This window comes from Corylus avellana, chromosome 9 (assembly GCF_965113065.1).
Source record: "Corylus avellana chromosome 9, dhCorAvel1.hap1.2, whole genome shotgun sequence".
Lineage (NCBI taxonomy): Eukaryota > Viridiplantae > Streptophyta > Magnoliopsida > Fagales > Betulaceae > Corylus > Corylus avellana.
This window is the reverse complement of record NC_142498.1, coordinates 18,412,266-18,439,659: the sequence shown is the minus strand read 5'-3', so window position 1 is coordinate 18,439,659 and position 27,394 is coordinate 18,412,266. Positions and strand designations below refer to the sequence as shown.

General features: G+C 36.5%; 1 protein-coding gene across 1 annotated transcript in view; it reads right to left on the bottom strand.

Moving 5' to 3' along the window:
- LOC132189233 (putative LRR receptor-like serine/threonine-protein kinase At1g56140) overlaps positions 1-27,394 on the bottom strand; it is a 43,423-nt gene that overhangs the window by 5,995 nt on the left and 10,034 nt on the right. The window contains exons 2-17 of the mRNA XM_088510816.1: positions 25,464-25,535; positions 25,216-25,287; positions 20,120-20,185; positions 15,687-15,758; positions 15,491-15,562; positions 15,296-15,367; positions 15,034-15,105; positions 14,812-14,883; positions 14,626-14,697; positions 14,477-14,548; positions 14,212-14,277; positions 11,365-11,430; positions 4,169-4,213; positions 2,994-3,055; positions 371-753; positions 37-232 (exon numbers count right to left, since the gene is read on the bottom strand). Coding sequence (XP_088366942.1) covers positions 37-232; positions 371-753; positions 2,994-3,055; positions 4,169-4,213; positions 11,365-11,430; positions 14,212-14,277; positions 14,477-14,548; positions 14,626-14,697; positions 14,812-14,883; positions 15,034-15,105; positions 15,296-15,367; positions 15,491-15,562; positions 15,687-15,758; positions 20,120-20,185; positions 25,216-25,287; positions 25,464-25,535 — 1,532 coding nt within the window. The remainder of the gene's footprint in view (positions 1-36; positions 233-370; positions 754-2,993; positions 3,056-4,168; positions 4,214-11,364; positions 11,431-14,211; positions 14,278-14,476; positions 14,549-14,625; positions 14,698-14,811; positions 14,884-15,033; positions 15,106-15,295; positions 15,368-15,490; positions 15,563-15,686; positions 15,759-20,119; positions 20,186-25,215; positions 25,288-25,463; positions 25,536-27,394) is intronic.

Here is a 27,394-nt window from a genome sequence, read left to right as displayed (position 1 = left end):
TGATACATAAAGATCTGCAACTATCATGTACATTACCTGAAACAACATGGAGGGCTGAAATCATTGGCCCATAGTCACCTTGCTTTGGCGTGCAGCAGGTCCCCTTACCAGCCCAAAACAAATGAATTTCGAGGTAGTTCTCAGACACAGTAGCATTGAAAACCTTTGTGATTGCTTTCCCAACACCACCTGCCTCCTTTGATATGTCCAAGTCCTTTTGTTGAAGACTCCCCTATAGAACCAGCAGAGAGGAGCATAATTGGTATATTCTATTCTAAGAATAATTTGCAGAAACTTTTATTTGAAGAAATATTTTAGAGTTTCTACTTCAATATTGAATAGTTTAGAGTTTCGTTTATACTGTTCTTACCTGAATATAGATATCAAATACACGCCTTCCTAGACTCTCCCAAGTTTGTGTGCTTCGATCTTTAAAGACTGTTTCTGCAAATAGCATGTTTACAGTGTAATTTCCATTCTCAAGACCCAGGCCATAGTATCTAAGTGATCCAGGTGATATTCTCGATGTCTGGAAAAGCTCCGGGGTGTTCGTCCCAGTTACTTGTGCCAAGGAATTTCTCACATATGATGGACTTTCGCCGTTAAAAAACAACCCCACATTACTCACTGCCCATTTGTTTAAACTGGTGACATTGAATGATGCTGCACCAAGAGATGTGTTTTCTGCCTCATACACTATGCCATCGGCAGATCTCTTCATTGGGCCACCGCATTTGATTGAGAAGTTCGCGTCTGTAAGATTCAATATGAAAGCATTTGTGTTTATCTATACATAGGTAAACCAAGGTGGACTGACACTCTGAGAAATCAAAAATGTCAAATTCTGGTCTAACAAAAATGTGTAATAGAAAGACTGAAACTTCTTAATCCTATTCATCCAATAAATAAAAGGAACTTCTTAATCCTACAAATCAATCATATGAAAAAGTGATGAGAGCCACCACAATCGATTTCTAATATAAACGTTTTTCTTTGTCTATGTTGTGTTATAAAGCATGCCCTACTTGCGTCTAGGTGCTCATAGTGAATATATTATCATCATATCATATCATATATATATGTAGCTGAGTTTCTTCTTAGAATGGCCTAGAATTGTTTCTTTTACATTATATATACAAAGGATGGTCGAAAGAGAAATCTCTATTTGACAAGACTTCTTCCTATACTTTTTGAATTGTATTAGAACCGGGAAAAGTATAGAGAAAAAAGATATATTTTTTCTATTATATTAGAATTTTTCATTTTTCTGTTTTTTGTCCTTATTTCCTATGGTTCTGTTCTTTTGTTTTCGTTTTTTGTCTTTAATTATTTTTTGTTCTAATTTATATATTACTGTTTAATTCAAATTGTTTTTTTTTTTTTTTTAGTTTCCATTGTTGTTGATTGAGTAGTTTGTTTGTTTGTTTGTTTTTTTTTTTTTTTTTTGTGTAATGCACATTGTTTACGTGTTTACTCGATGGGTGACATTGGCTTTCAAGGTTTCGTTGAAACTGCGAAAAGTGTATAGAAAAAGATAGTTATTTTCCATTATAGTAGTATTTTTCATTTTCTGTTTTTTTTATCTTTATTTTATGTGGTTTTGTTCTTATGCTTCCATTTTTTGTCCTTATTTTCTATTCTAATTTATATAATATTTTTTATTCAAATTGATTATTTTTTCTTTTTAAATTTTACTCTATATTTAGGGAAATGATAGTGAGAGAGAGTTTCTTATCATTTATTTTGATACGAGGTATGATGATTTTTTTAGTTTACGCTATTGTTCATTGAGTTATTTATTTATTTATTTTTCCAACCATCCTTCACATATATAACATAAAAGAAACTTTTTCCCACTACCAACATTCTTTTGTTTACCAAGAAAGCTAACTGGAATTGGATATCAACATTCTCATGCTTGTGAGCACCATTTTTTTTTTTTTTTAACTTTGTCAATGAGAAAGTTTAACTGCTAAAAAACAAAGGCTTTCCAGTAGAAGTCTTTGTTGAGTGATACTATGTTCTTTTGATAGTTAGGAATATTTGCAACACTCATTTAGATACTTATAAGATTGTTAAAATTGGAATTTTATATCGAGTATTGTTGAAAAGTTGTCCTGAATGGTTATATAGCCAAAGTGTATGGTTTCGAGGTAACAGAATGTTAGTAGAAGAAGTAGTTTAGTCATTTTCTAACAGTTCATGCCATATTTTTCTATTCATGTCTTTGTTTTTGGGTGCTCCAATATTCCTACCATGTTTTTCTCTCTTTCTTTTTAAAACATGAAAATACCTTCTTTCTTTTGTTAATAAAATGAGTAAGCTAACTGGATCAGGTATCAACATTCTCATTTTTTTTAGCACACTTCTATTTTTGTCGGTCTAATAGAACTATTTCTTAAAAAATTAGTTGATGAGAAGAAATTGGTGAAAGACAAAGGTTTACCATATTAGTATTAATATTCAAAAGAAAAGTATTTTTCAATGGAGGAAAAGTGGTATTATTGTTGGGATATGATAGATTGTGGTTGGTTGGGTTTTGTGACTTTGTTCATTTTCTATTATTGATTAATCCAGGTTTTCATTTTGATAATTTTTTCCTTTATAGGTCCTTTCGTTTTGAACTACATCTATGGGAACAAATATTTAACGTGTTTCAATTTATAAGGATTAAACTTTATGAATTTCTAAACTTATTTGATATGGGGGTTTATGGTGTTAAGTAAAGAAAAATGGTTCAAAATGATGTTATGAAAATTTTCACTTTTAATAGTCAATTAGTTAATTGAGTGAAGAAAAGAAAATTGGTTACAGATAATCTTTTAAAGACTTTTTGAATAAATTTTAATGAGAAAAACCCGAGTATAGTGCGGGTTATAAACTAGTGTATATAATAATCCAAAAAATGGGAAAGAAAATTATAGCAGACATCACGAGTTGGTATTTGTTAAATGACCCAATCTAAAAATTAACTTTAGAACAAAACAACTTACAGAGTGGAGAATTCCTATTGCACGGAAAGTTCCTCTGTAGACAATCCAATCCTTGAAAATTACTGCAAGCACAGAGAATTATAAATGCGCTCAATCTAAGACTGAAATGCCAATTCTCTTTTCTTTTTCTTTTTTTTTTTTTTTTTTTTTTTTTTTTTTTAATTTTATTTTAAGGAATCTCACCAGAAGTAAAAATTGCAGTTACTTTGTGTAGCTTCTGTTCTTAAAAGTAGTTTTTATACTTAGATTCACAAAACCAGAAATAAGTGCAGAAATGTGTGACAATGCATGTTTTCAAAATTAATATTCTTAAAGACAGCCTATATCAAAGAACATCATTGTGATGTTTTCTGTTTCCTTCTGTCCCATTCAGGATAGATGAAAGCACAAAAAAAATGTTTTTGAAATCAGTGCAGAAATGTGTTATGACACACCAGGTATAACCTAAACCTAAACTTCTAAAAATCTTAATATTGTTTTGTTTTGAGAAAACACCCGAAAACAGGTTCCCTTCTCAATCCTATTGTTTTTTTGGGGGGTAAATAATCATTCATATAGTTTTTTTTTATAAGTAATGTGTATAAATCAAAAGCACAAAGGGGCGCAACCCAATTACACGGGGAGTATAAAAAGAGAGCACCTAGATAGAAGAAGAGAAGAGAAAGAGAAAATCAGATAAACTTATCACTAACAGAACTAACCAAGCGGCTGTCCAAGTGAAAAGAGTAAAGAAGAAAAAGTGGATAAGTTCCTCTAAAGTCCTAGTGGAATCTTTACTTCTTTACTCTTGGACAGCCGCTTAGATAAAAGTGGATTGACTCATCTTCTCTTCTTTACTCTTTACTCTTGGACGGCCGCTTGGCTAGCTCCTTTAGTGATTAGTTTCTCTGACTTTCTATTTCATTTCTCTCCCTCTTAGGCGCTCTCTTTTTATACTTCCCGTGTATGTGGGTTGCGCCCCTCTGCGCTTTTTTATATCATTATTACTTATCAAAAAAAAAAAAAAAGGTCCTAGTGGAATCTTCAAAGCATCTGACATTTCTTTCCCTCCATAAGCACCACATAAGATATAAAGGAATCATCTTCCACACTACCGCACTTCGGGATCGTCACTCATATAGTTAGTAACGGTTTTGTTAAGAATGGATAAGAGATACCATAACACAATTACTAACCTTCTGTTTGAGCTATCAAAAGTAAAATTGTTGGCCACTAAATTCCTGCACAATTCCATGAAAGGATAACAGATCAATGTCTAAGAATAATTCTTAAAGATGCAAGGAGCAATAAGTTGATTAGGGTGCATTTCTTAGAATTAGTACTCTAAAAACCAATCTTAAATTTGACATTATTTCAGTAAAACCATTTTATTTAGAGAGTATGAAATTTTTTTTTTTAAGCAGTTATAATTCATGAGATGAATTGCTACCCTCAAGTTATATTGTACATGATTAAGGTGCATTGAATGTGACTCACACATAGAAGATCTAAATTGCAAATTCCTTGTAAAATTGTGTTCATAGTCAATTGTTAAAGATAGTGACTCATATTCACAACGAGTGTTACATTATTTCCTAGGTTAAATGGAACTTATAGCATGGTAAGGGTATATGGGAAATTTAAATATACCGGGTTAGGGTTTTAATTGGTAACCGTATGTATATGTTGTAACCCTATTTTTTTTATCTATATAATATAATGAAAAAGCTGCTTGCTCCCGTCCAGTGGATGTAAGCACAATGCTAAACCAAGTAAATTCTGTGTGCAGCTCCCTTTATCTTTTTCTTTATTTTTCACTGGCTTCAACATCAATAATAAAATTGACCATTTTGATAAGGCTATATAATACATTAACAACTATATGATTGAACGGCTCGTCTTTGTCATTGAAGTAGAGACTTGTAGTCAATATATTAGTAGATTTGAAATGTATTGAACTTATTGTAGTTTGCATAAACAGTTTAGACACAAAAATTGAGGCACGTTACTCTCTCCTCGTTATGCAGCCTACCACACATCTTATTATAGAGGGTTAGAGAAATATCACAATGACCTAAATACCCCTAAACCCTAATGACTCATAAACCCTAATAACTCTTCTAATACTCCCCCTCAAGATGGAGCATATATATCATATAAATCCAGCTTGGAAGAAACAAACAAACGAAAAACACCTAAAAAACATACTCTCACACTCCCTCTCAAGCTGGAATAGCTTGGAGCACACAATACAAAGACTGATAAAAATAAAAATAACACGCAAATTTGCTAAAATCTTCAACACCAGTCGAAAACTTGCCGAAAACTGCAACGAGCGGTCGAATCTCCCAAAAAAACATCATGGTTGATAAGGATCTCGCTAGAAAACAACAAGGACCAGTCATAACCCACCGCAAAACACCAAGGCCAGTCAGATCTCGCCGCAAAACACCAAGAGGAGATTGGATCTCACCACAAAACAGCAAGGTCGGTTGGATCTCAATAACAAACTTCCTACCAGTAGCAACCAAACAGAGATTTGCTTCTCCAACCAACTTGTCGGAACCATGCCGGAGATGACCAGAACTCCCCGGAAACGTACCGGAGACCAACAGAACTTGGTGGAAACACCTTAGAACACCACAGAAGTCTCTACAGAACTCAAAATCCACCGGAAAGACCACGCCAACCACCAGAGTAGCCACGAAAACCACTGCAATTACCAGATTTTGCCTGCAAAGCCACCAAGCACCACAAAAACCTTCGAAGACAACAAAATATGGTAGCCATAGACCCAACCAATGACCACAAACCAACATTCCAGCCACCTTTGACGTAGCTGACCACCATAGAGACTACCGGATATCACACAACAAACACAAAGCAACTTTTCAATGACAACCCAATCTACCACCGTGAAAATGTGGCAAACTTTTTTTTTTTCTCTCATTGGAGATCACACAACGAATAGCCCTGCCATCAGAGGGAAACTCACCAATAATAGGACGAGAGATTCAACCAAAAGAAAAAGAGCGGAAACTAAGAATACAAAAAAAGGGCCAAAGATCTAAACCCTAAGGCTCTGATACCATGAAGAAAGTAACAATCAAATGAAAAAATAAAATAAGAGCGGAAACAAAATAAAATAGAGACATGATTTTTACGTGGTTCGGTCTATGACCTATGTCCACAGATAAAGCCCTAAGGTTACATTTGCTCTTATTTCACTTGATGATTTTACAATACAAAGGGTCCCTATTTATAGGGAGTTGAAGAGTTTACAATCAATGACAATAAAATCATATATCGTAATATATTCTAACAAGAGGCATTTTTTGATGTTTTACCACAAAACTTGCCTCCTGGGATCCCTCCCATGAGGGCTATTCAGTACCATACTGATTTAGTGTCAAGAGCCAGCTTGTCTAATAAAGCCCATTATAGGTTAGGTCCTAAAGAGCATGACAAGCTCAATAGGTAAGTGATGGAGTTGTTGGAGATGGGTTATGTGTGTGAAAGTATGCGTCCTTGTGCTATACCAGCATTAGTAGTTCCTAAAAGTGACAGAAGTTGAAGAATGTGCATTGACAGTAGAACTATCAATAAGATCACTGTCAAATATAGATTTCCCATTCCTCATTTGGATGACATGTTGGGCCAACTTTTTGGTGCTAAAATTTTCTCCAAGATCGATTGTACGAGCAGTTATCACCAAATAAGGATTCGACCGGGTGATGAATGGAAGACAACTTTCAAAACATGTGAGGGATTATATGAGTGGCTATTATGCCATTTGGGTTGTCAAATGCGCAAAGCACTGGGCGATAAATCATGTTTCGAAACCTTATATACGCAAATTTGTGGTGCTGTACTTTGATGATATACTTCTGTACAGTCATTCAATTGAGCAGCACCAGCAACATTTACAAGCTGTTTTGACTACTTTGGGAGAATAGAAACTGTTTATTAATTTGAAGAAATGCAGCTTTAAGACAGCAAGTTTTGTTATTGGGGTATAAAGTCTCTTCTCAAGGAATTCGGGTGGATCAATCAAAGGTGCAGGCTATTCTAGATTGGCCAACTTCTACAAACATTCATCAGGTACGCAGTTTTTATGGTTCAGCTTCTTTCTATCGGCGTTTCATTCGGGACTGTTATAGTTTGTATGAACGGTTTAGACACAAAAGGTGGAGGCTATTCAACTTATTCTTTAGTAGCCTACCACACATATTATTATATAGGGTTAAAATATTACAATGACCAAAATATCCCCAAACCCTAATGACTCACTCACAAACCCTTATAACTCTTCTAACACTCCCCCTCGAGCTGAAGCATATATATCATATAAGTCCAGCTTGGAAGAAACAAGCAAACGAAAAACAAATAGAAAAACATACTCTAAAACTCCCTCTCAAGCTGGAATAGCTTGAAGCACACATTACAAAGACTAATAAAATTAAAAATAATAAGAAAATATGCTAACAAACTTCAACTTCGGTCAAAAACTCATCGGAAACTGCAACAGGCGGTCGGATCTACACCAAGGCCGATAGGATCTAGTCGAAAAACAACAAGGACTAGTCGGAACCTATTGCAAAACATCAAGGCCGATCGGAGCTCGCCGCAAAACACCAAGGCCGGTAGAATCTCGCCAGACAACAACAACCGGTTGGAAACCACTGCAAAACACCAAGGTCGGTCGGATCTCGACACAAAACACCGACGGTTGATCAGATCTCACCGCAAAACACCAAGGCCGGTAGAATCTCGCTGGACAACAACAACCGGTCGGAATCACAGCAAAACACCAAGGCCAGTCGGATCTCGACAACTAACAACGATCACATTTCACGTGATCAACCAACGAGTCTCGCCGGAACTACTACTGCTGAAAAAAATTAATTTTTTTTTTTTTTAAAAAAAAAAAAAACCATTGCCAAAGACAGGCAGACCACGCCAAAAATACCAAAAACAGAAGCAAAACCAAACAAAAACCTTCATTGGAGGCTCACCGGAGGATCGCTGGAGAGTCACCAGAGCATCGCCGGAGATCGCTGGAACTTAGCTGAAGACAAACATAACACGCCAGCGACAGGCAGACCACGCCGGCAATACCAAAACCAAAAGCTAAACCACACAAGAAACTTCGCCGAAGACCTATTGGAGGCTTGCCGGAAACACGCTGAAACACGCCGGCGTCCGACAGACCTCACCGGCGATACCAACCACGGCTACAGACCCAAGCGACGACCACAAGGCAGTAACTATTAAACATGTCAGCCACCACCACAACACACACCAGCAACCACCATAGAATATGCCGACCAACCACCACGTCGGCCACCATCACAGAACACCAAAAACAAACAAAATCGTTTTTTCTTTTCTTTTCTCTCGGTTTCCAAGAACAACTCTAAGACTTCATCAAGGCACGGCCAGCGTGGGCACTATGCCCACATGGGCGGTGCTGCCACCAAAAGGAGACTCACTAACAACAACACGAGAAATTCAACCAAAAGAAAAAGAGCGGAAATTAAAAAAACAAACAAAGGGCCAAGGATTTAAACCCTAAGTCTTTGATACCATATTATAGTTTGTATGAACAGTTTAGACACAAAAGGTGGAGGCTATTCAACTTATTCTATAGTATCCTACCACACATATTATTATATAGGGTTAAAATATTACAATGACCAAAATATCCCTAAACCCTAATGACTCACTCACAAACCCTAATAACTCTTCTAACAGGGACTTTAGCTCTTTAGTTGCACCTATTACTTATTGCATGAAGAAGGGGACATTTAAGTGGATTGATGAAGCTGAAGAAAGTTGGCAGACGCACCGGTTCTTTGTCTACCAAACTTTCTTAAAGTTTTTGAATTACATAGCAATGCTTCAAAGCATGGTATTGGAGGAGTCCTTAGTCAAGAAGGGAAGCCAGTGGCATTCTTTAGTGAGAAGCTAAGTGGTTCAAGGCTGCGATTTTCAACTTATGATGTGGAGCTCTATGTAGCTGTGCGTGCTATCTACCATAGGAGAGAGTACTTATATCAGCAGAATTTCATTTTATATTTAGATCATGAGGCTATAAAGTATCTGAATGGGTAGTAACATTTGAATCGTAGGCATGGGAAATGGGCAGCTTATTTGCAACAATTCTGTTTTATATTAAAGCATAAATCAGGCGCACAAAACAAGGTGGTTGATGCTTTAAGTAGGTCTCTTTTGTTATCAACTATGTAGGTTCAGGTTGTTGGATTCGATAGCTTCAAAGATCTGTATTCAACTGAACCCTACTTTGGACAGATTTACAAGGAGGTTTCCAATAGCAAAAGTAGGCATATTATTGAATATTCCAGTAAAAATTACTGGAATACTCCCATCTCAAAACTGCATGTTATTGAACAACCCTACTTTGCACCGATCTAGTAAAAATTACATTCCAGTGAATATTCCCATCTCAAAACTGCATGTTATCCACCACCCACACATCCGTGCCACGTGGAATATGTTCAATGGACTATCCCCACACCACATATCATGTTAAAAACTGACATTTGAGCCATCACCTACCTTATATGAAACAAATTTTGAAAACATTTCCCACCCCCCTCTTATAAATTTTCATACTCCCACCCCAAATGACCCCATTACCTCCTTCGAGCACCAAACTCCACGTAGACTATCATATTTGGTCTCTATCACCAATCTCCATAATGTTACTCTCTCCATAGCATACCACCATAACCATTTTCCCAGAAGAGCTCGATTAAATTGAATTAGATTTCAAACTCCCAAACAACCTGAGTTCATCAGAGTACAAATTCTTGACCAATTCACTAAATGAAATTTAAAATCATGCCCAATTCCACCCTAAAATCCCTCTAAAGTTTTTCAAGCCTATTAGTCACTCCCACTAGAATAGGGAAAAGAGAAATAAGTAGGTAAATTGGATAGTGTACTCTTGATCAAAGTCAATCTACCACCAATAGATAAATAAAGTTTTTTCCATCCCGCCAACCGGCCTTCCATTTTTTCAATAATGTCATTCCAAATAGATATAGCCCTATAAGGAGCATCCAATGACAAACCCAAATACTTCATCGGCAACGAAAATACTCTACAACCAAGACTATGGGCCAACCCATCTAATTTTGCTAAATTAATCTTCAATCCCGAAATAGCTTCAAAATGTAAGAAAATACACAGCAAATGTTGTAGTTTTTTGCAATTTGCATCACAAAAAATCAAAGTATCATCTGCAAACTGTAAATGAGACACTAACAACTCTTCATCGTTCTTCGACCACACTCAAAATCCAGACAAAAGTCCCTTATCCACAGTAGCAACCATCCTCCTACTAAATGCCTTTACAACACCACAAACAATAGCGGCGATAATGGATCCAAGATCCCCTGTCGCAATCCACAAGAGCTAGAAAAAAGCTAAATGGTGAAACATTAACAAGAATGGAAAACCACACCGTAGTAATACAATGTGCTATCAAATCCCTCCATTTCTCCCCAAATCCACATATGTTCAACAAATAAAGCAAGAACTCACACTTTACATGATCATAAGCCTTCTCCAAATCCAATTTGCACAACACTTGTTACTAATCTCATTAATACACCTAAATCACATATAGCGTAACCCACATTCATCAAATTAATATGCAATTTCCAAATTCTCAAGTAATTCTCATAATTTCCAATTTATGAATTGAAAATGTCATACAAATTTGTTTTTAGGCACTATCCCTAACAATTTGGAGATGCCAAATAAAAATATTAGTCATTATGTGAGTCTCAATCGAAGAAAAACATTAGTTTTTCTTTTCTTCTAGTTAAGATAAAAAGCAATCGATTAGTGATTTTTTTTTAGAAAAAAGAAACTTACGGTTTAATTTTTCTAAACATGCCTATAGCATTAAATTTTGACAACTATAAACCTATATAACATATGAAATTACACATAAGCTAGGCTCCGTTATTGAAAGGCCCCATCATAGTACAAAGGAAAAGTACTTTTAGGTTTCTTAAAAATCCGTATATGCTTTTTTCTTTGGGTAGCACCCAATCGAGAGAGAGAGAGAGAGAGATTTAGTCACCAGAAGGAATGCAAGCGTACAAGACAAATAAGGATGTTTGACATAATTACTTGTAAAACATATGATAAGTAGGAATGATAAAGATAATTACACAATACATACACAATTGGTTAGTGTAAATTCTTTAGTTGACTCTTGAATTACATTCTTTCAAGATAGATTAAAACAAGCTAGAAAAGAAGTTCTATATGAGAACCTAAGTGCATGATGTTTTAAACCAAAATGTAAAAGCTAGAAAAAGATGAGGAGAGATGTATAAGAATTTAAAAGACATACAGTTGTAAATTTGAGGTGGTTATCCATGTCGGAAAACTTCCTGATAGTTCATTGTAAGATAAATCTCTGCATGCAAAAGCATGTTAGTGGTAGTAAGTAGGCATATAATGCACCAAAAATTCATAATGAGAAAGAATTTAGAAAGCAAGTAGATCGATTTCATTCTATCACATGGACGAGGTCCTACTGGCTTGCATTTTTCTAAGTAGATATACATCCAATTGGTCTTTATAAATAAATTTAACAAGAGATGAATTTATATTGGCACCTAGAATGCTTATTAGTGTCATGTTGCAGGCAATTAAAACATGCCACATGGTTTCTGGACAGACTTTTCTTTTTGTCAAATCATTGGGTAAAGCAACCTTATCATCATGGTTCATACTGCAAAAACTGTAGTCATGCCCAAGACAATCAACATATTTTGAGGATATTCAAATTGCGGATGGGACTAAATGTGTCTCTTATCCTTCTCATTCTCTCTTATATCCTTCTTCACCCCCGTTTGCCTTGCCACTTAAGGTTTTTGGGTGTGTTTGCTATGTTCATAATTTGGGTCCTGGTTATGATACACTTGACCCTCGTTCTACTAAATGTGTCTTCCTTGGTTATTCCACAACTCATAAGGGATATCGTTGTTATAGTCCTGTTCTTCGCCTCTACTTTTCTAGCGCCGATGTCACATTTGTTGAGTCAAATCCCTATTTTCCTATTGAGGCATCTTTGGGAGAATCTACCCTTGAGCTCGATGTCATGTCTATTTTGCCGCTTGCTCCATATCTCTCTGAGTCTATCTCTCTTCCTCCAGTCTAGTTGCCTCCACGCTCCCTTGCTCCCACCCAGGTTTATACGCGTCAACCATGCCCATCAGCTCTTGCACCTCCACCATCATCCTTCCGGTCTTCAAATCCGATGTCACATGCATCCGAGACCTTGCCCATTGCCCTACGGAAAGGTACATGTTCTTGCCTACTCAACATCCTATTAGTCAGTTTGTATCCACTAGTTCTTTATCTCCTTCCCACTCTTGCTTTATTTCCCATCTTTCTACTGTTTCCACCCCAAAGACAGTGCATGATGCCTTATTTGACTCTAACTGGAGGCAAGCTATGGAATTGGAAATGAAGGCCTTGCATCAAAATGGTTCGTGCGAGCTTGTTCCATTACCACCTACTAAAAAGACTGTTGGTTGCAAATGGGTATATAGGGTTAAGTTTAACCTAATGGTTCAGTTGAACAGTTAAAAGCTTGTTTGGTTGCTAAGGGTTTTACAGAGACATATGGTATTGATTATGATGAGACGTTTTCTTCGGTTGCCAAAATTTCTTCTGTTCGTATTTTTATTTCTTAGGCTGCTAATCTTAATTGGCCCTTATTTCAATTGGATGTCAAAAATGTCTTTTTACATGGGCATTTACATGAGAAAGTTTAAATGGAGCAACCACCTAGGTTTGTTGCATAGGAAGAGTATTAGGGTTGTGTCTATAAGTTAAAAAAGGCTTTGTATGGTCTCAAGCAATCACCACGGGCATGGTTTGGAAAGTTCACTGCTACGGATATGGAGTTTGGTCTTCAGTGACGTCAAACAAATCATTCAGTATTTCACTTGCATACCGGTGCATGCTACATTCTCCTTGTGGTATATGTGGATGACATTGTGATTACCAGTGATGATTCAGGAGACATTGCTCGATTGAAACTATTTTTACAACATAAGTTTCATTCAAAAGATTTGGGAAAACTAAGATATTTTTTGGGGATTGAAGTTGCTAGATCTCGAACAGGTATCAATCTATCTCAAAGAAAATATGTACTTGATTCGTTAGAAGAGACAAGTCTTCTGGGTGCTCATCCAGTTGGCATTCCAATAGATCCTAATCAGAAATTAGTAAAGCATGAAGGGGAATTATTTGAAGATCATGGTAGGTATCGTCGTTTAGTTGAAAAGTTGAATTACCTTACTATTACTAGGCCAGACATTTCATATGCAGTTAGTGTTGTTAATCAGTTCTTGGAGGTTCCTAGGGTTTCACATTGGGAAGCTGTTATTCGCGCGGAGAAAAACGTTTAATAGAGAAGCAAAATTAAACCTCTTTACTCAAACTTCCTCACATGTTCTATAGTATTTCTTATTATGATAGTTGCATTTTTCTTAACCCTATTATCTAAGCCAACAACATGGCTTTGGCTCACTCATGATTATTATTAAGATTTTTTCCAATTAGACGATGACCCCTTGAGTTGAGACTTATTGTTGGTGGCAGCCTAACTTGTGGATGGATAATAAATAAATTAATATGAGAGATAGTCCATGTGGGTCAGCTATCTGTGCTTTGTGAACTATAATTTTTATCATGTTTGGAAGTTTATTTGGCTATTTTGTTATTTAGTTGTTTGTTTCTATTGGCATTAGATTTTTGAAGTTGTAGACTACTCTAGGTGTCTTGAACCAAGATTTGCTTTAGGGCTGACAAATATTGGAGACGATTTTAGTCGTTGGAATTATGTTGACATTTCTTGTACATTTTATTTGAAGATATATGATTTTGATAGCCTGATAGTCTTGCAAATGTTTATAGAGCTCTAACAAAAATTTTGAAAAGACTTTGTATAGGGTAAATAGTAAATTACCTAAATGAAATAAACTAATATTGAAATATATTGCGGAAAGGTTTCTAATGGGTGAAATTTTGACAAGCCCATTTCGGGATTAGGATGTGACAATTTTAAGCTTGCCTTTTCTTGTAGCCACCTAAAAGAAAATTATAACACAATATGCAGTAATATTACTGGGTGAGAGAGTGCTAATAGATTAAATATAGAATACTCCAAGGCATTAAGACTCACATATTCTGAAGCGTATCTCTTTTTTGGCTAGGAAGCGTTCCAGAAAGACTATTGTTTCCAAGAAACCTGACCATAATATTACATCAAAACAGAAAACGGAAAAAAAGAAAAAGGAAACGAAAGCAAAACAATATGAAGTGGAAAAAAGAGTCAGACCAAAAAATCAAATTCTTATAAGTGGACGAGTGAACAACAAAAAAAAAAGAAAGTGGATGAGTGAAGATTTTAAAGCAAGGGAGCAGGAAACAGAGAGTAAGATTTTTACAGGTCTCTAAGAGAACTCATATTGAACAAATCACTAGGTATTTGGCCGGTTAACTTGTTGAAACTCAAATCCCTGCATTTGAAAGAACCAAATAAATGAAAGATAATTCCAATTACAAAATTGACATTTCAGACAGAATTATAACTTACAATTTTTGTAAACTTTGGTATTCTCCAATATCAGAAGGAATATTTCCAGCGATCAGAGCATTTCTCAAATATCTTTGAAGTGAAAAAAGAAAATAGAGTACTTTAGTGGTTAATACAATAAGATTAAACAAGAAACTAGACCAAAAAAAAAGGTACATTTATTGTGTTCGTATTATGCTAACTTACAAGTCTGTTAAGTTCTTCATGCGCCCAATGAAATCAAGGGAAGAGCTCCCATTGTATAAATCACTGATCTGTCTGGACGATTATAGCCAAACATGACTGAAATAAATATTTCTTACAATCTTCTTTTTTGTGTGTGTGTGTGTGTGTGGGGGGGGGGGGGGGGGGGGGGGGGGGGGGGGGGGAGAGAGAGAGAGATTTAATCCATTACAAATATTTACTCACAGAGAATTCAATGAAGTCAACATAGAAAAACTGGATGGTATTGGACCTTCAAAGGAGTTCCCTTGAAATCTCCTACAAAAACAATTGGCTGACTTATTAAGAAGACCAATATCCATCGCAGACACAGTAGTTTGCCTTTGCCTTAATAAAATGCGATAAAATCTAGATAGAAATACAATAAAATATGCCTTATTATCAACAAAACGCATTTGAAGATGGAAATTATGTATGTATATATATATATATATATAGCATAGCTTACAATTGCGTAAGTCCTGTCCAGTTCCCAATAAACTCAGGTATGTTTCCAGTGAAAGGAGTGTCTGATGCCCAACTGAAATTGGAGAAGCTCACTAATAGTAAGCCAAGCCCCAATAGGGAGAAGGGGGGGGAAAAAAAGAAAAGGGAGGGCAGATTAAAACGTATAGAGGGGGAGTAGAAACACTGTCTTGCTTACAGGATTCGCATTTTTTGAAGGTTAGCAAATGTTGAAGGAATTTCACCACCCACTCCAGAACTGTCTGCATAACTGTTATATTCATAAACCAAAATATCTTTCAAATGATCTATACAGATGCATCGTTTGAAATGTTGACACATGTATAGACATGCTTATACTCGAATAAAACACAAAAAGAAAAATTGGAACTTACAGCTGCTCTAGTTTGACCAAGTTACCAAGTTCTCGAGGGAGTGTTCCAGAGAAATTGTTATTACCAATAGACCTGCATAATACACATCCCACGAGTTTTTGGAATGAAAAATCATTATTGGTTTAATGTATAGTTAATAGTTTTAACTTGACTTTGTACTTGCCAAAAAAAAGTGAAAGGAAGCGAATTCTTATAATTCATTTCTAAGGTATTAAATCAGCTTTTTCTACCATTAGGAAGGTTCTAATAATTAAGATATTTCTCAATGGTAACATGGAAAAATGAAAATCTAAAAAATACATTTAATACACACCATACTCTGGACAACGTTTCTAAGTTTTACTATAGAATGCACAGCATTAAATTTCTTTTCATGAGATAATTCAATTCTTTAACATTTTATAGTTTGAGGTTTGTTGGTAGTCATCACTGTAATCAGTGAAGATTATCTGTATCAGCATAAATTTGTTTTAGTCTAATGTATTGAACTGACCAAGAAAGAGAAAAAAATAAAAAAAATAAAAAATTGTGTAGGTTAAACGGCTCAAGCATCCTCATGGTTTTAAATGCATTGCTTCTAATATTTCATTAACTTGTCCATTAACCCCCTCAACAAATTTGATTCAACTAGATCTTTTGGATAAACCTAATAGAGTCCTAGTCGGGTATGTCAAATGGGAAATGGTATTAATTAATAATTACTTAGCAAGCAAAATAGCAAAAGTGAACTTTCCTTTCAGGAATAGAAGCAACAACAAAAAATTCATCATGGAACGATTCAAGAGGGCCATCAAGTAGTTTATCCACATTAAGGGTAGCAGAGGCAATTTTGTCAAACTTGTTTTTTTTTTTTTAATCATTTGGTAAATGAGTCTAATTCACATGACCGAGACCTTTCTCTCCGAAGCAAACTCCATTCTAGCAGTAGGAATCCTATTAACAAAATCTGGTTGTAATATTGTCACCAAGCTGCAGCATCACGATTTCATTACCAATATGTACCGCATGTCGCTCATGCTTAAGAGGACAATGAACAAAAAGTGATCATATTTCTGATTGAAAAATTATCTTAAATCAGAACATTATTATAATTCACATTATCTACAACATATTTGCAGTCTCTACTCAAACATGGCTAAAATTCAGTTCAAATAGACTTTTTATTATTATCAATAAGTGATTATATTAAGGAAAAAACCAGAGCTATGCAAAAGCACAGTGGCATATCTCAGACTAAGCATCACAGAAACTCCCAAGCTGAGAATGAGACAAACATATAAAGAATACTACCCAGGCCTAAAAACCTTGTTCGAAATACCTTATGATCTCTAACACCATCGATTTATTTCTTATATAAGCTTGAGACATTAAACGGTAAGCCTTCTATCCCTGACATATTACAAGCATTTCTAACACTATTGTGAAAGGTTCTAGAGTTTCCCTCTCCAAATTATATAGATAAGTATAGCTAGCATGAGTTCAGAAATCATGCCCACAACCAACTGCCTGCTGAAGTGTTGGACCATAAGTGAATAGTTTTTTTTTTTTTTTTTGATAAGTATGAATGAATAGTTTTCTCCAAGCTAAATCCATGAAAGGTTGGACTTATAACATAAGCAACGCCATATTCTTTCGGAGCTCTCTAAATTGCTAACAATTTCTGCCTAGCTCTAACAGAAGAAGGAACACCATTGACTCTTTGTTGATTGATGGTACTATTTCTACCAACCGATCAGAGATCAACGAGCACGTTGTCCAGTTTTATTAAAAGTTGTTTACCGAACGGTTGAGTTGGAGTCCTGTGGTGGACAGTATTTCCTTTGATTCTATTGATGAGGTTGCGGCTAGTTGGTTAGAGAGATATTTTGAGGAAAAGGAGGTGTGGGAGGTTGTAAAAGCAATGAATGGTGATAACACGTCGGGTCTTGATGGCTACTCTATGGCGTTCACCCAAGCTTGTTGGGTTGTTTTGAAAGAGGACATCATGAAGGTCTTTCGTGAGTTCCATGCTAGTGGTAAGTTTGAGAGAGCCTTATTGCTACGTTCCTCGCAAGATGATTGCTAAGGTTGTTGATCCCAGGGATTTTTGCCCAATCAGTCTAGTGGGTGGCATCTACAAGATGATTGCTAAGACTCTTGTGAACTAGCTTAAGATGGTGTTGGAGAAGATTATTTCTAAGTCACATAATGCATTCATCCGAGGTAAGCATATTCTAAATCCTATTCTTATTGCCAATGAATACCTTGATAGCAATTGAGATCTGGAGAACCGGGGATCATTTGCAAAATGGACATAGAAAAAGCTTTATGATCATGTTAATTGGGATTTCCTACTGTGCATGCTGAGAAGATGCGGGTTTGGGAGGAAAATGTGCCCATGGATAGCTCATTGTATCATATCTCCTCGGTGCGTTCTTGGTTTTGGTGAATGGCTCACCCACAAGCTTCTTTAGCATCTCTCGTAGCTTTATGTAAGGGGATCCTTTGTCTCATTTGTTGTTTGTCATAGTGATGGAGGCATTGGGTAGGATGATTTCAACTACAGTAAGTGGAGGTTTGTTGTCTGACTTCTCTGTGGGGACAGGGACTAATATCTCCTATCTTCTGTTTGTTGATGATACCTTTCCTTTTCCATCGGGCTGACCCAAATCATATACGCAATTTACGAAGTTTATTCTTATTATTTGAAAATGTATCAAGTTTGAAGACGAACGTAGCCAAGTCGGAATTGGCTCCTATTGATAATACAGTTGGGTTGGCTAGGATTCTAGGTTGAGGGGTTGCGTCCCTGCCCTTTAAGTATATTGATCTTCCATTGGGGGCTTCCTATAAGGCCAAGCATATATGGGACTATATTATTGAGAAGATAGAACGTCGGTTAGCTAGTTGGAAAATGTTGTATTTGCCTAAGGGTGGTAGAATTACCTTTATCAAGGGCACTCTATCTAACTTACCTACGTACTTCATGTCCCTCTTTCCTCTCCCTACAAGTGTTGCAAACTGTATTGAGAAACACCAACGTGATTTCTTATTGCGTGGGTTAGGTGAAGAGTTCAAATATCACTTGGTGAGTTGGCCCAAGGTTTGTACGCAAATCTCTAAGGGAGGGTTGGGGATTAAGAACTTGTTGAAGCTCAATCATGCTCTATTAGGTAAATGGCTTTAACATTATGGGCTTGAGAGAAAGGCTTCATGGAGAGTGGAGGTGGACTCTAAATACGGAAGCTCATGGGTAGGGTGGTGTTCTAGTGAGCCCATTAGAGCATATAGGGTGGGTTTATGGAAGAATATTACGAGGGGTTCGGGGAAGTTTTGTAGTCATACTAGATTTGAGGTGGGAGATGGATCCTAGGTTAGATTCTTGCATGATTTTTGGTGTAGGGATACGGCCCTTAAGGAAGCCTTTCCTATTTTATTTGGTATTGCTCGCATAAATGATGCTTTTGTCACGACTCTTGCGGAAGTTTCTAGAGGTTCCATTTAGTGGAACTTGAGCTTTACTAGGTGACTCATGATTGGGAGGTAGAAGCCTTTGCCTCATTCTTCAAGATGTAGTAATTAGCGAGAGTGAGACACGAAGGGGAGGACAAGCTATGGTGGGTCCCTTCCAAAAAGGGTTTGTTTGGTGTTAATTGTTAAATCTTTCTACAGGGTCATGGGTTGTTACGATTGTGTTTTTTCCTTGAAAAAATGTTTGGCAGACTAAGGTTCCATTGAGGGTGGCATTTTTTGTGTGGTCGGCAGCCCTGAAAAATATCCTTATCATGGACAATCTCTGAAAACGGCACGTCATTGTGGTTGATAGGTGTTGTATGTGCAAAAGGGGTGGGGGGTCTGCGGGCCATTTTCTTCTACATTGTGAGGTTACTTGTGCTATTTCGAATGTTTTCCTCAGTCGATTTGAGTTGTCTTGGGTTATGCCTAGACAAGTATTTGATTTGTACGCTTGTTAGTGGACTGTTGGCAGCACTTGGAGTGCTATGATGTGAAAGATGGTGCCTTTGTTCCTTTAGTGGTGTCTATGGAATGAAATGAATGATAGAAGTTTTGAAGACTACGAGAAGACTTTGGAGGAGATTAAGTCCTCATTTTTAAATACTTTATATCTCTAGACAGCTGCTTATATTTCTCCTGTAATAATTAGTTACCATGATTTTCTTATTCTTTTTGCCCCTACTAGTTAAGTGGCTACTCTTGTATATTCTCTTATCTACTTTGCCATTAGTTCAGAAAGCCAGTGATTCTCAAACAATATGATGTATTTGAATACACACACCCAACACAATATGATGTATCTGTGACATAGTTTGATCTGAAAGGCATGGTCTTAATTTACAGGTTGCAAGTTATTGTCTACAAAAAAAGATTGCTATTGATGCTTCATGCTTTTAATTAAATTATATTTTGTTATAGAGAATGATTTGAAGTCTTACAGCAGTGTTAACTCCTTAAGGTTTCCTAGCTCCTTAGGGCCCTGGAATGCATTATGGGCAATTGACCTGAACGAATAGAAAAAATAGAAAAAATAAAAAATAATGCCACATGTATAAACAACAAAACAGGAAAAAAAAAAATTGATAAATAATTTCATTATCATTAATAAAGCATAAAGGGGTACAACCCTAATATACCGGAAAAAAATAGAAATAAAAAGCAATGACAGGAGTCGGAATTCAAACAAACTTGGAGACTGTCAAGCGGTTTGCATGAGAAAATATGGAAAAGAGGAGGAGGCTAGCAAAACATACGTAACCTACCTCACATTTTATTATATATGTTGAATAATATACCAAGCTGACCAAAATCCCATGTAAACTAAACTGACTAAAATATCCCTATAACAAAATCCCAACAACTCTTCAAGTTAGAGCATATATATCATATAAACCCATCTTAGAACAAATAAACTCTAACCAATTACGACACAAAGATTTGTAAGCATGTCAGCCAATTGGTCTCCTGACTTCACGAATAGTGTAGAAATATCTCCATTAATGTACCTTGTTTCGAATGAAATGATAACCAACCTTTGTTCTTGGTTCTTTCATGGAAAACTAGTTTAACGCAATATGTAACGCTACTGGTTATCACAAAATAATGGAATATGAGTAGGAGCTGAAAATCCAATCTCCTAGAGAAAATGTTGTAACCATATCAATTCACTAGTAGTATAAGTCATTGTCCTGTACTCTACTTTTGTACTAGATCATGCCACCACTATTTGTCTCACTCTTCCAAGTTACCAGATTGCCTCTTGCGAATGTACAATATCATGAAGTGAATCATCTATCTGAAGGAGAACCTGTCCAATCTGTGTCAATAAAACCTTCTAACCTAAGATGTCCATTCCTTCTATACAGTATCCCAAGACCAGGAGCTCTCTTCAAATATCGGTGACTACTTCCCAATGTAAAACCAAGGAGCCTCCAAAAAATGACTAACAGTAATTGCATATGAAACATCTGGCCTGATAATAATAAAGATAATTTAAATTTCCAACTAAAAGACCATACACAATACCTGCCAGGATCCTCAAAAAACTCTCATTCATCCTTCTTTAGTTTCTGATTAGGATCCATTGGCATCTCAACAAGACGAGAGCCCAAAAGACTCGTCTCTCTTAATAAATCAAGTAAATACTTTCTTTAAGATAAATTAATGAATGTTCAAGATCTAGCAACTTCAATTTCCAGAAAATATCGAAGTTCGCCCAAATCCATTGAATGAAACCTTTGCTGCAAAAACTGCTTCAATCGATCAATGCCTTCATGCAAGTGAAATACTGAATGATTTGTCTTACATTTCTGGAGACCAAATTCTAATATTGCCTCAGAGAATTTTCCAAACCACTCCTTTGGTGATTGCTTAAGACCATACAAAGCTTTTTTCAACTTACAGACACGACCTTAATACTCCTCCTAAGCAACAAACCCAAGTGGTTGCTCCATATAAACTTCCCCGTGTAGTCCCCAAGCAAAAAAAGCATTTTTAACATCCAGTTGAAATGAGGACAATCTAGATTAGCAGCCAGAGAAATGAGTACACAAACCAAAGAAATGTTGGCTACTGGAGAGAACGTTTGATCATAAACAATACTATACGTCTGGGTATAACCCTTAGAAACCAAGCAAGCAAACATTCAACAGATCCATCTAGGTTAAACTTAATTGCGTATACCCATTTGCAACCAACCGTCCGTTTACCAAGAGGTAACGAAACAAGCTATTTTGGTGCAGGGCTTCTATTTCCACTTCCATAGCTCGCCTCCAACCCAAGTCAGATAAAGCATCTTGCACTGTCTCTAGGATATGAACACTAGAAAGATGGAAAATAAAGTAAGAAATTGAAGGAGATGACGAACTAGTGGATACAAACTGGCTTCTAGGATGTTGCGTAGTACAAGAACGTTTACCTTTCCGAAGAGCAATAGACGAAAGCAGTTGGAAGAGAAGGACTATTTGAGCTACTCAAAATATGTGCACAAACTGACTCATGCTCAAGTTTCAACCCAATGAGAAATTTAACAACATCCACATCTTGACGTTGCTTCTCCACAACTTTCATGTTAGTAGATAGCGGTTGATACATATTGCGCTCCTTACAACCTGATTGTAATACTCTTCAACACTTTGAGACCCATGTTCAAGCGCAAAATATAGTCTACACACCTCCTAAATCCAAGTGATATTCCCAATACTAGAATACATATGCTTGAGATGATCTCAAATATCCTAGGCAATTAGGAGATAAATACAAGAAGATCCAATGTGAGGTTTGATACTATTCAACATAAGGGAGATAATTAGATTATCTTCCTGGAACCAAAGGCTAGTAGAACTAGAGTCCAAAGGTTTTCCCGATGTCAAATGATGATACATGCCCTTACCTCTCAGAAATACCTCCACATATCGTGCCAAATAAGTATAATTTTTTCCATTAAGTTTCACAGGCGTCGTAGGAGCATTAATTAGAGAAGCTGAAGTAATCAAATCTGATTTAGTGGCCATAATGTCTATCTAACCCACCACAAAGTGTACGAACAGCAACAATTAACCCTAAAAAACTCAAACTAGAACACTGCAAGCAACAAACCACAATCACTTGCTTAAAGGTCCACGGACAATGTTGTAAGAGGCCACAGAACCACAACAACGAGCAAGACACCCACAACCAGTACTAAAATAGGTCAAATAACCACACCAACAAGTCTCAAACTCACTGACATGCTGAAATAAGCTGAAAAAAAAAATCACAAGACACAGCCCAAACCGAAGCAAAAACAACCTAGAAATTGCTGAAATCAACAGAACTCAGCTGAATTATGCATGTATCGGCCAAAAAATACTCAAAAAGAATCTGAACTAGCTGAAATAGACCGAAAACTCAAGTGACCCGGCTGAAACACCCCCTTACCAGCCAAAACACACAAGCAATCACAAAAACCGGACAAAATGAGCTGCCACCCGTGGACCCATCTGACACGAACCAAGTTGACTCAATCGTTGTCGAGTTGATCCAACAACCAACTTCGTTGATGGACTAGTCTAAAAATGGTTGGCTTAAATTACAAATTGCTCCATGTCATATTAAAATGAACTCAGACGTCCCTGCGGTATGCCAAAAAACAATTTAGTCCCCGGAGTCAAATTCCGTTAAAACATTTGACGGATTCCGTTAAGTGCCACGTTAGCGCCAATAAAATGCTAACCCGTGTCACTCTTAATAAAAAAAATATAAATATATAAAACTAAAAAAATTAATTCTTTATATTTAAAATTAAAAATTAAAAATTAAAAATAAAAAGGTGGCTGCCGATTGGCAGGTCAACCTAGCCATTTCCAAAACACAACATAGGACCACTTAATCGGATTGCACAGCATCTTGAGTGCCTCTTTGAGCAAGAACCTCATAGCCTCAGAGCTTAGAATCACTGATGTAGATCGGCAAGCCTCATCTGCAGCCCGTCCGGACGGGCCTAAACCCGAGAGCCTCATCTGAAGTCCTTGTCCGGAGACCGTCCGAACGCCTATGTTATTTGTTGCTTTATTCCCCTGACAGTCCGAACGGCATTATGTCCCGTCTGGACGAGCTCCGTAGAATTGCAATCCGAGTTAGTTTCATACCTTTCTTCCTGTTTTAGGTTTTATGTGTATGGCCGTCCGGACGACCTTAAGTTCCGTTCAGACGAGCTCCATAGAACTGCAATCCGAGTTAGTTTCGTATTATTTTTAGGTTTAGGGTTTGGTGGCCTATAAATACATGCTTATAGCCTCCAAAAACGCAGTTGTTGATTATATGTGAGTTTGTTTAATAAGAATTACTCATAATTAAGTTTCTTCTTGATTTTCCTTCAAAACCTAGAGAGTATCTAGTGTTTTAGAGAAGATTTATCGGATCCTTTGATAGAATCAAGATCTAGAAATACCTATCCGTTCTTCAATGTTGTTAATTGTTGCAGCCTACTAAGTCACGCTGCATTAATCACCCACTTTAACGAACAAGTTTGGATTCAAACAAGCGAGCAAAGCACTGAAGAGCGAGCCAGAGAAACAAAGACAGCAAAAAAAAGTTACCCTCAGCAGAGACCGACCATTTTCGGGCTACTTCTATCTAACTCCCGCAACACGACCTTCTCCCCGCCTGCTTAATCCTCAATCCCCTGTGCCTCTTCCTCTCCGGATCCAAGCTCCCAAACACCATTCTCTGAAAGCCATTCAAAGGCAAAGAGTTCTAGAAACCAAAAGGTCCAAAGCAGAGAGAGAGAGAGAGAGCCCTTACAGCCCCTACTCTACACTATCCCCGCAAGCTTCGATCATGTACATGCCCATGATTTGCGCCATTTGAGCTCCAACTCAACAAAAAAATGCAAGAGATTTATGGGGTTTTTGAGATTGTGTCTATGTGTGTGCGTCGCTCCCTTTCAATGTCACAGCCGGTTTCGCAAGGGAGGATGGTGAGGTCAGCGTCAAGTTCAGGTTGCAGCCTCTGCGGTGGCTCAAAGGCCACCTAGGAATGTTTGGTTGAACCTGTGTGATACCCCAAAAGAACAAATTACTATTGGAGCTTTTTTTAATATTTCACATACTACGATTGACCTAAGATATGCCTGATGTAGAACTTATCACATACCCGCACAACTCTTACAATCCATACCATCTGAGGTATCACAGAGATGCTGCATTGATATCTTAAGGTTAATATTTCAGGTACCTCTTTTTTTTCTACTTTTTCTTTTTTTAACATGTTGGCATTTGGATCATTTCCTCTATAACCTACCTTTGTCTCCTATCTTTTTGCGTGTAAGTCTTAATCTGCCATTGAAGAAACAGCAGCCTACCAACGACAAAAAAAAGCCAATTTTAAATTCAGCAAGCTTAACCTTTTTCCTAAAATATCATGAGAGTGATATAAGAAGAAGATTGTAATGTGATAAGTAGCTATGTGACTACGCAGTAACTCATGAACTAAATTGGTAAATTTTTTGGAAAAAACTTTCAATGAGAAATGAACGGTTTCTCCCTATACTTACAGTTCCTTCAGTTCGGATAAATTCCCAATAAAGGCTGGCAAGGTACCCGTGAAGTAATTTTGATCAATCTTCCTACAAAATTCCAAACAAAAAATAATAATCACCAGCTCCTAATTCTTGCATCGAAGAATAAAAAACGCACATCCTGATATGAAAAATAACGTCTCTTTTTAATTCAAAAATGTAGAAAGATGAAGGTCCATTTTCACGAATTAAACGCCAAGAGAAGGTACTGAGAAAATCCATACAAAATTGTCAGATATCCCAAAGCCACAATTTCTTCTGGAAAAGCTCCCACCTTGTTTAGAGCATACACTCTCCTGGAAAGATGAATAAACAGTTAGCCTGCAATAAGTAAATGTGATTTTTCAATTACCATACAACCTAATAACTAAAATATTGGCACACAAAATATATTTATCACACTAACAGATTCTAGTTTGCACTTTAACGAAGAAAATCCATCTTTCGATTTGTATTGGCTGCGAAAAATGGTTGAGAAAATCTTCGATTGCTTTTGTGGTCTGCACTTGGAAGCAGACTTAGAAGACGCGCTGTGCTTAGTTTGCAAATGTGTGTTCAATCCTGAGCAGCACTGGGTTTTTGGAGCCATTGAAGACATAAAGAAATAGACAAAATCTTTTCCTTTTCTATGGGCGTGTGCTTTTGTTTTAGCGGAAGCTTTCTATGTAAACGCTGGATTATCGTCCATTTATAGCCTAGGCGAGCCGTTCAAGGAAGTTAGAGATGGCCCATGGTCGATTAAGAGGAGTTTCAGCCAACGACTTCTGAGCAGAAGATTGGAGGGGTTCCATAAGCTCGTTGCTCAAGATGGTTTCCCAGAGAGGTCAACTACGAAAGTTACGAGGGCGGCTCTCCTCGTGTTTTCCACACAGCAAATTTTCAAAATGAGTGTGATTCCTCTCCAGCTCTCCCGTCCTCTTGGCCGTGTTTGGCAATGAAAAAAAAAAAAAAAAAAAAAAAAATAGTATATTTGATTGATATGAGATAAAAAAATAATAATGTTTTTGTATAAAAAAGTGAAAAAAAATTTATTTTGTAGTTATTTTTTTATTTAAATAATAATAAAAAGTTATTAATGTGATGTAAACAATAAAAATATTAGAGTTAATTTTGAAAAAAATTTTATTTTTATTTTTAAGTCCGGTTTGGTCCGGCCCTTTGCGGAATTTTTATCCTTTATTCTCTCTGATTTAAATGGATGGGAGAAGACCCATGTGAAGTGCAGAATTGTCTAAAAATATATATAAAACAACAATTTTACCCTCCCTGCATTCCCGGCAGACCCTTATAGGGAGTTTGTTCTATAAATTTAGATAATATGTCCAAAAAATCGCAAAAATATTCTATAGTAAACTCTTTAAATGAATTTCAAACATTATGATTGCTACATTAAAACCCAAAACTTGTCTCCAAATGGTAGCTCAATCGGCTGTGACCACGCCTAATAAAGCGAAGGTCACTAGTTCGAATCCCCCCTCCCCTTTCCTTGTGTGGACATATAAAAAAAAAAAAAAAAAACCCCAAAACTTGGATTCTACTATTACAATCCTTATGATTATTAAAATAAAAAATATATATTTTCTCTCTTCTCATATATATAATATAATTAAAATAAATAAATAAATATTTTAATGATACAGGGAATTATTAAGGAAAACTATTAGGGTGTATTTTGACATAGGAAAGCAAAAAATAGTTTGGATCCTTAAATGTAGAAAAATGACGAAGAAGCTGCTGAGAATATTCTTAGAACCTGATATTTTTCCTAAATTTAAGGATCCAAATTATTTTTTAATCCCTATGTCAATTTGCTCCTCAATAATTTTCCTAAATGCTTCCCTATATCATTAAAATATTATTTTTTATATTTTATTCCTTTAATTTATACTTTCTCTCTCCCTCGTATTTTCTTCTTCTTTCTTTTCGATGTAGCAACCCATTTCTTCTTCCTGTGATTTCTACCTTTTCTTCTCCCCCCCAGCAAGGAAGCTAATGTCCTCGCTCCCGTCCCTGTGATCCTCTTGCACCCAACCACCTCAAATTTCTTCAATTTCCAACACTCCCTCCCGATCGCTATAAACCGCATGTCATCCAAGTCCGCCGAGTTCTTAATCGACAGCGACTCCAGCCCTTCGCACAACGCGACCCCATCCAA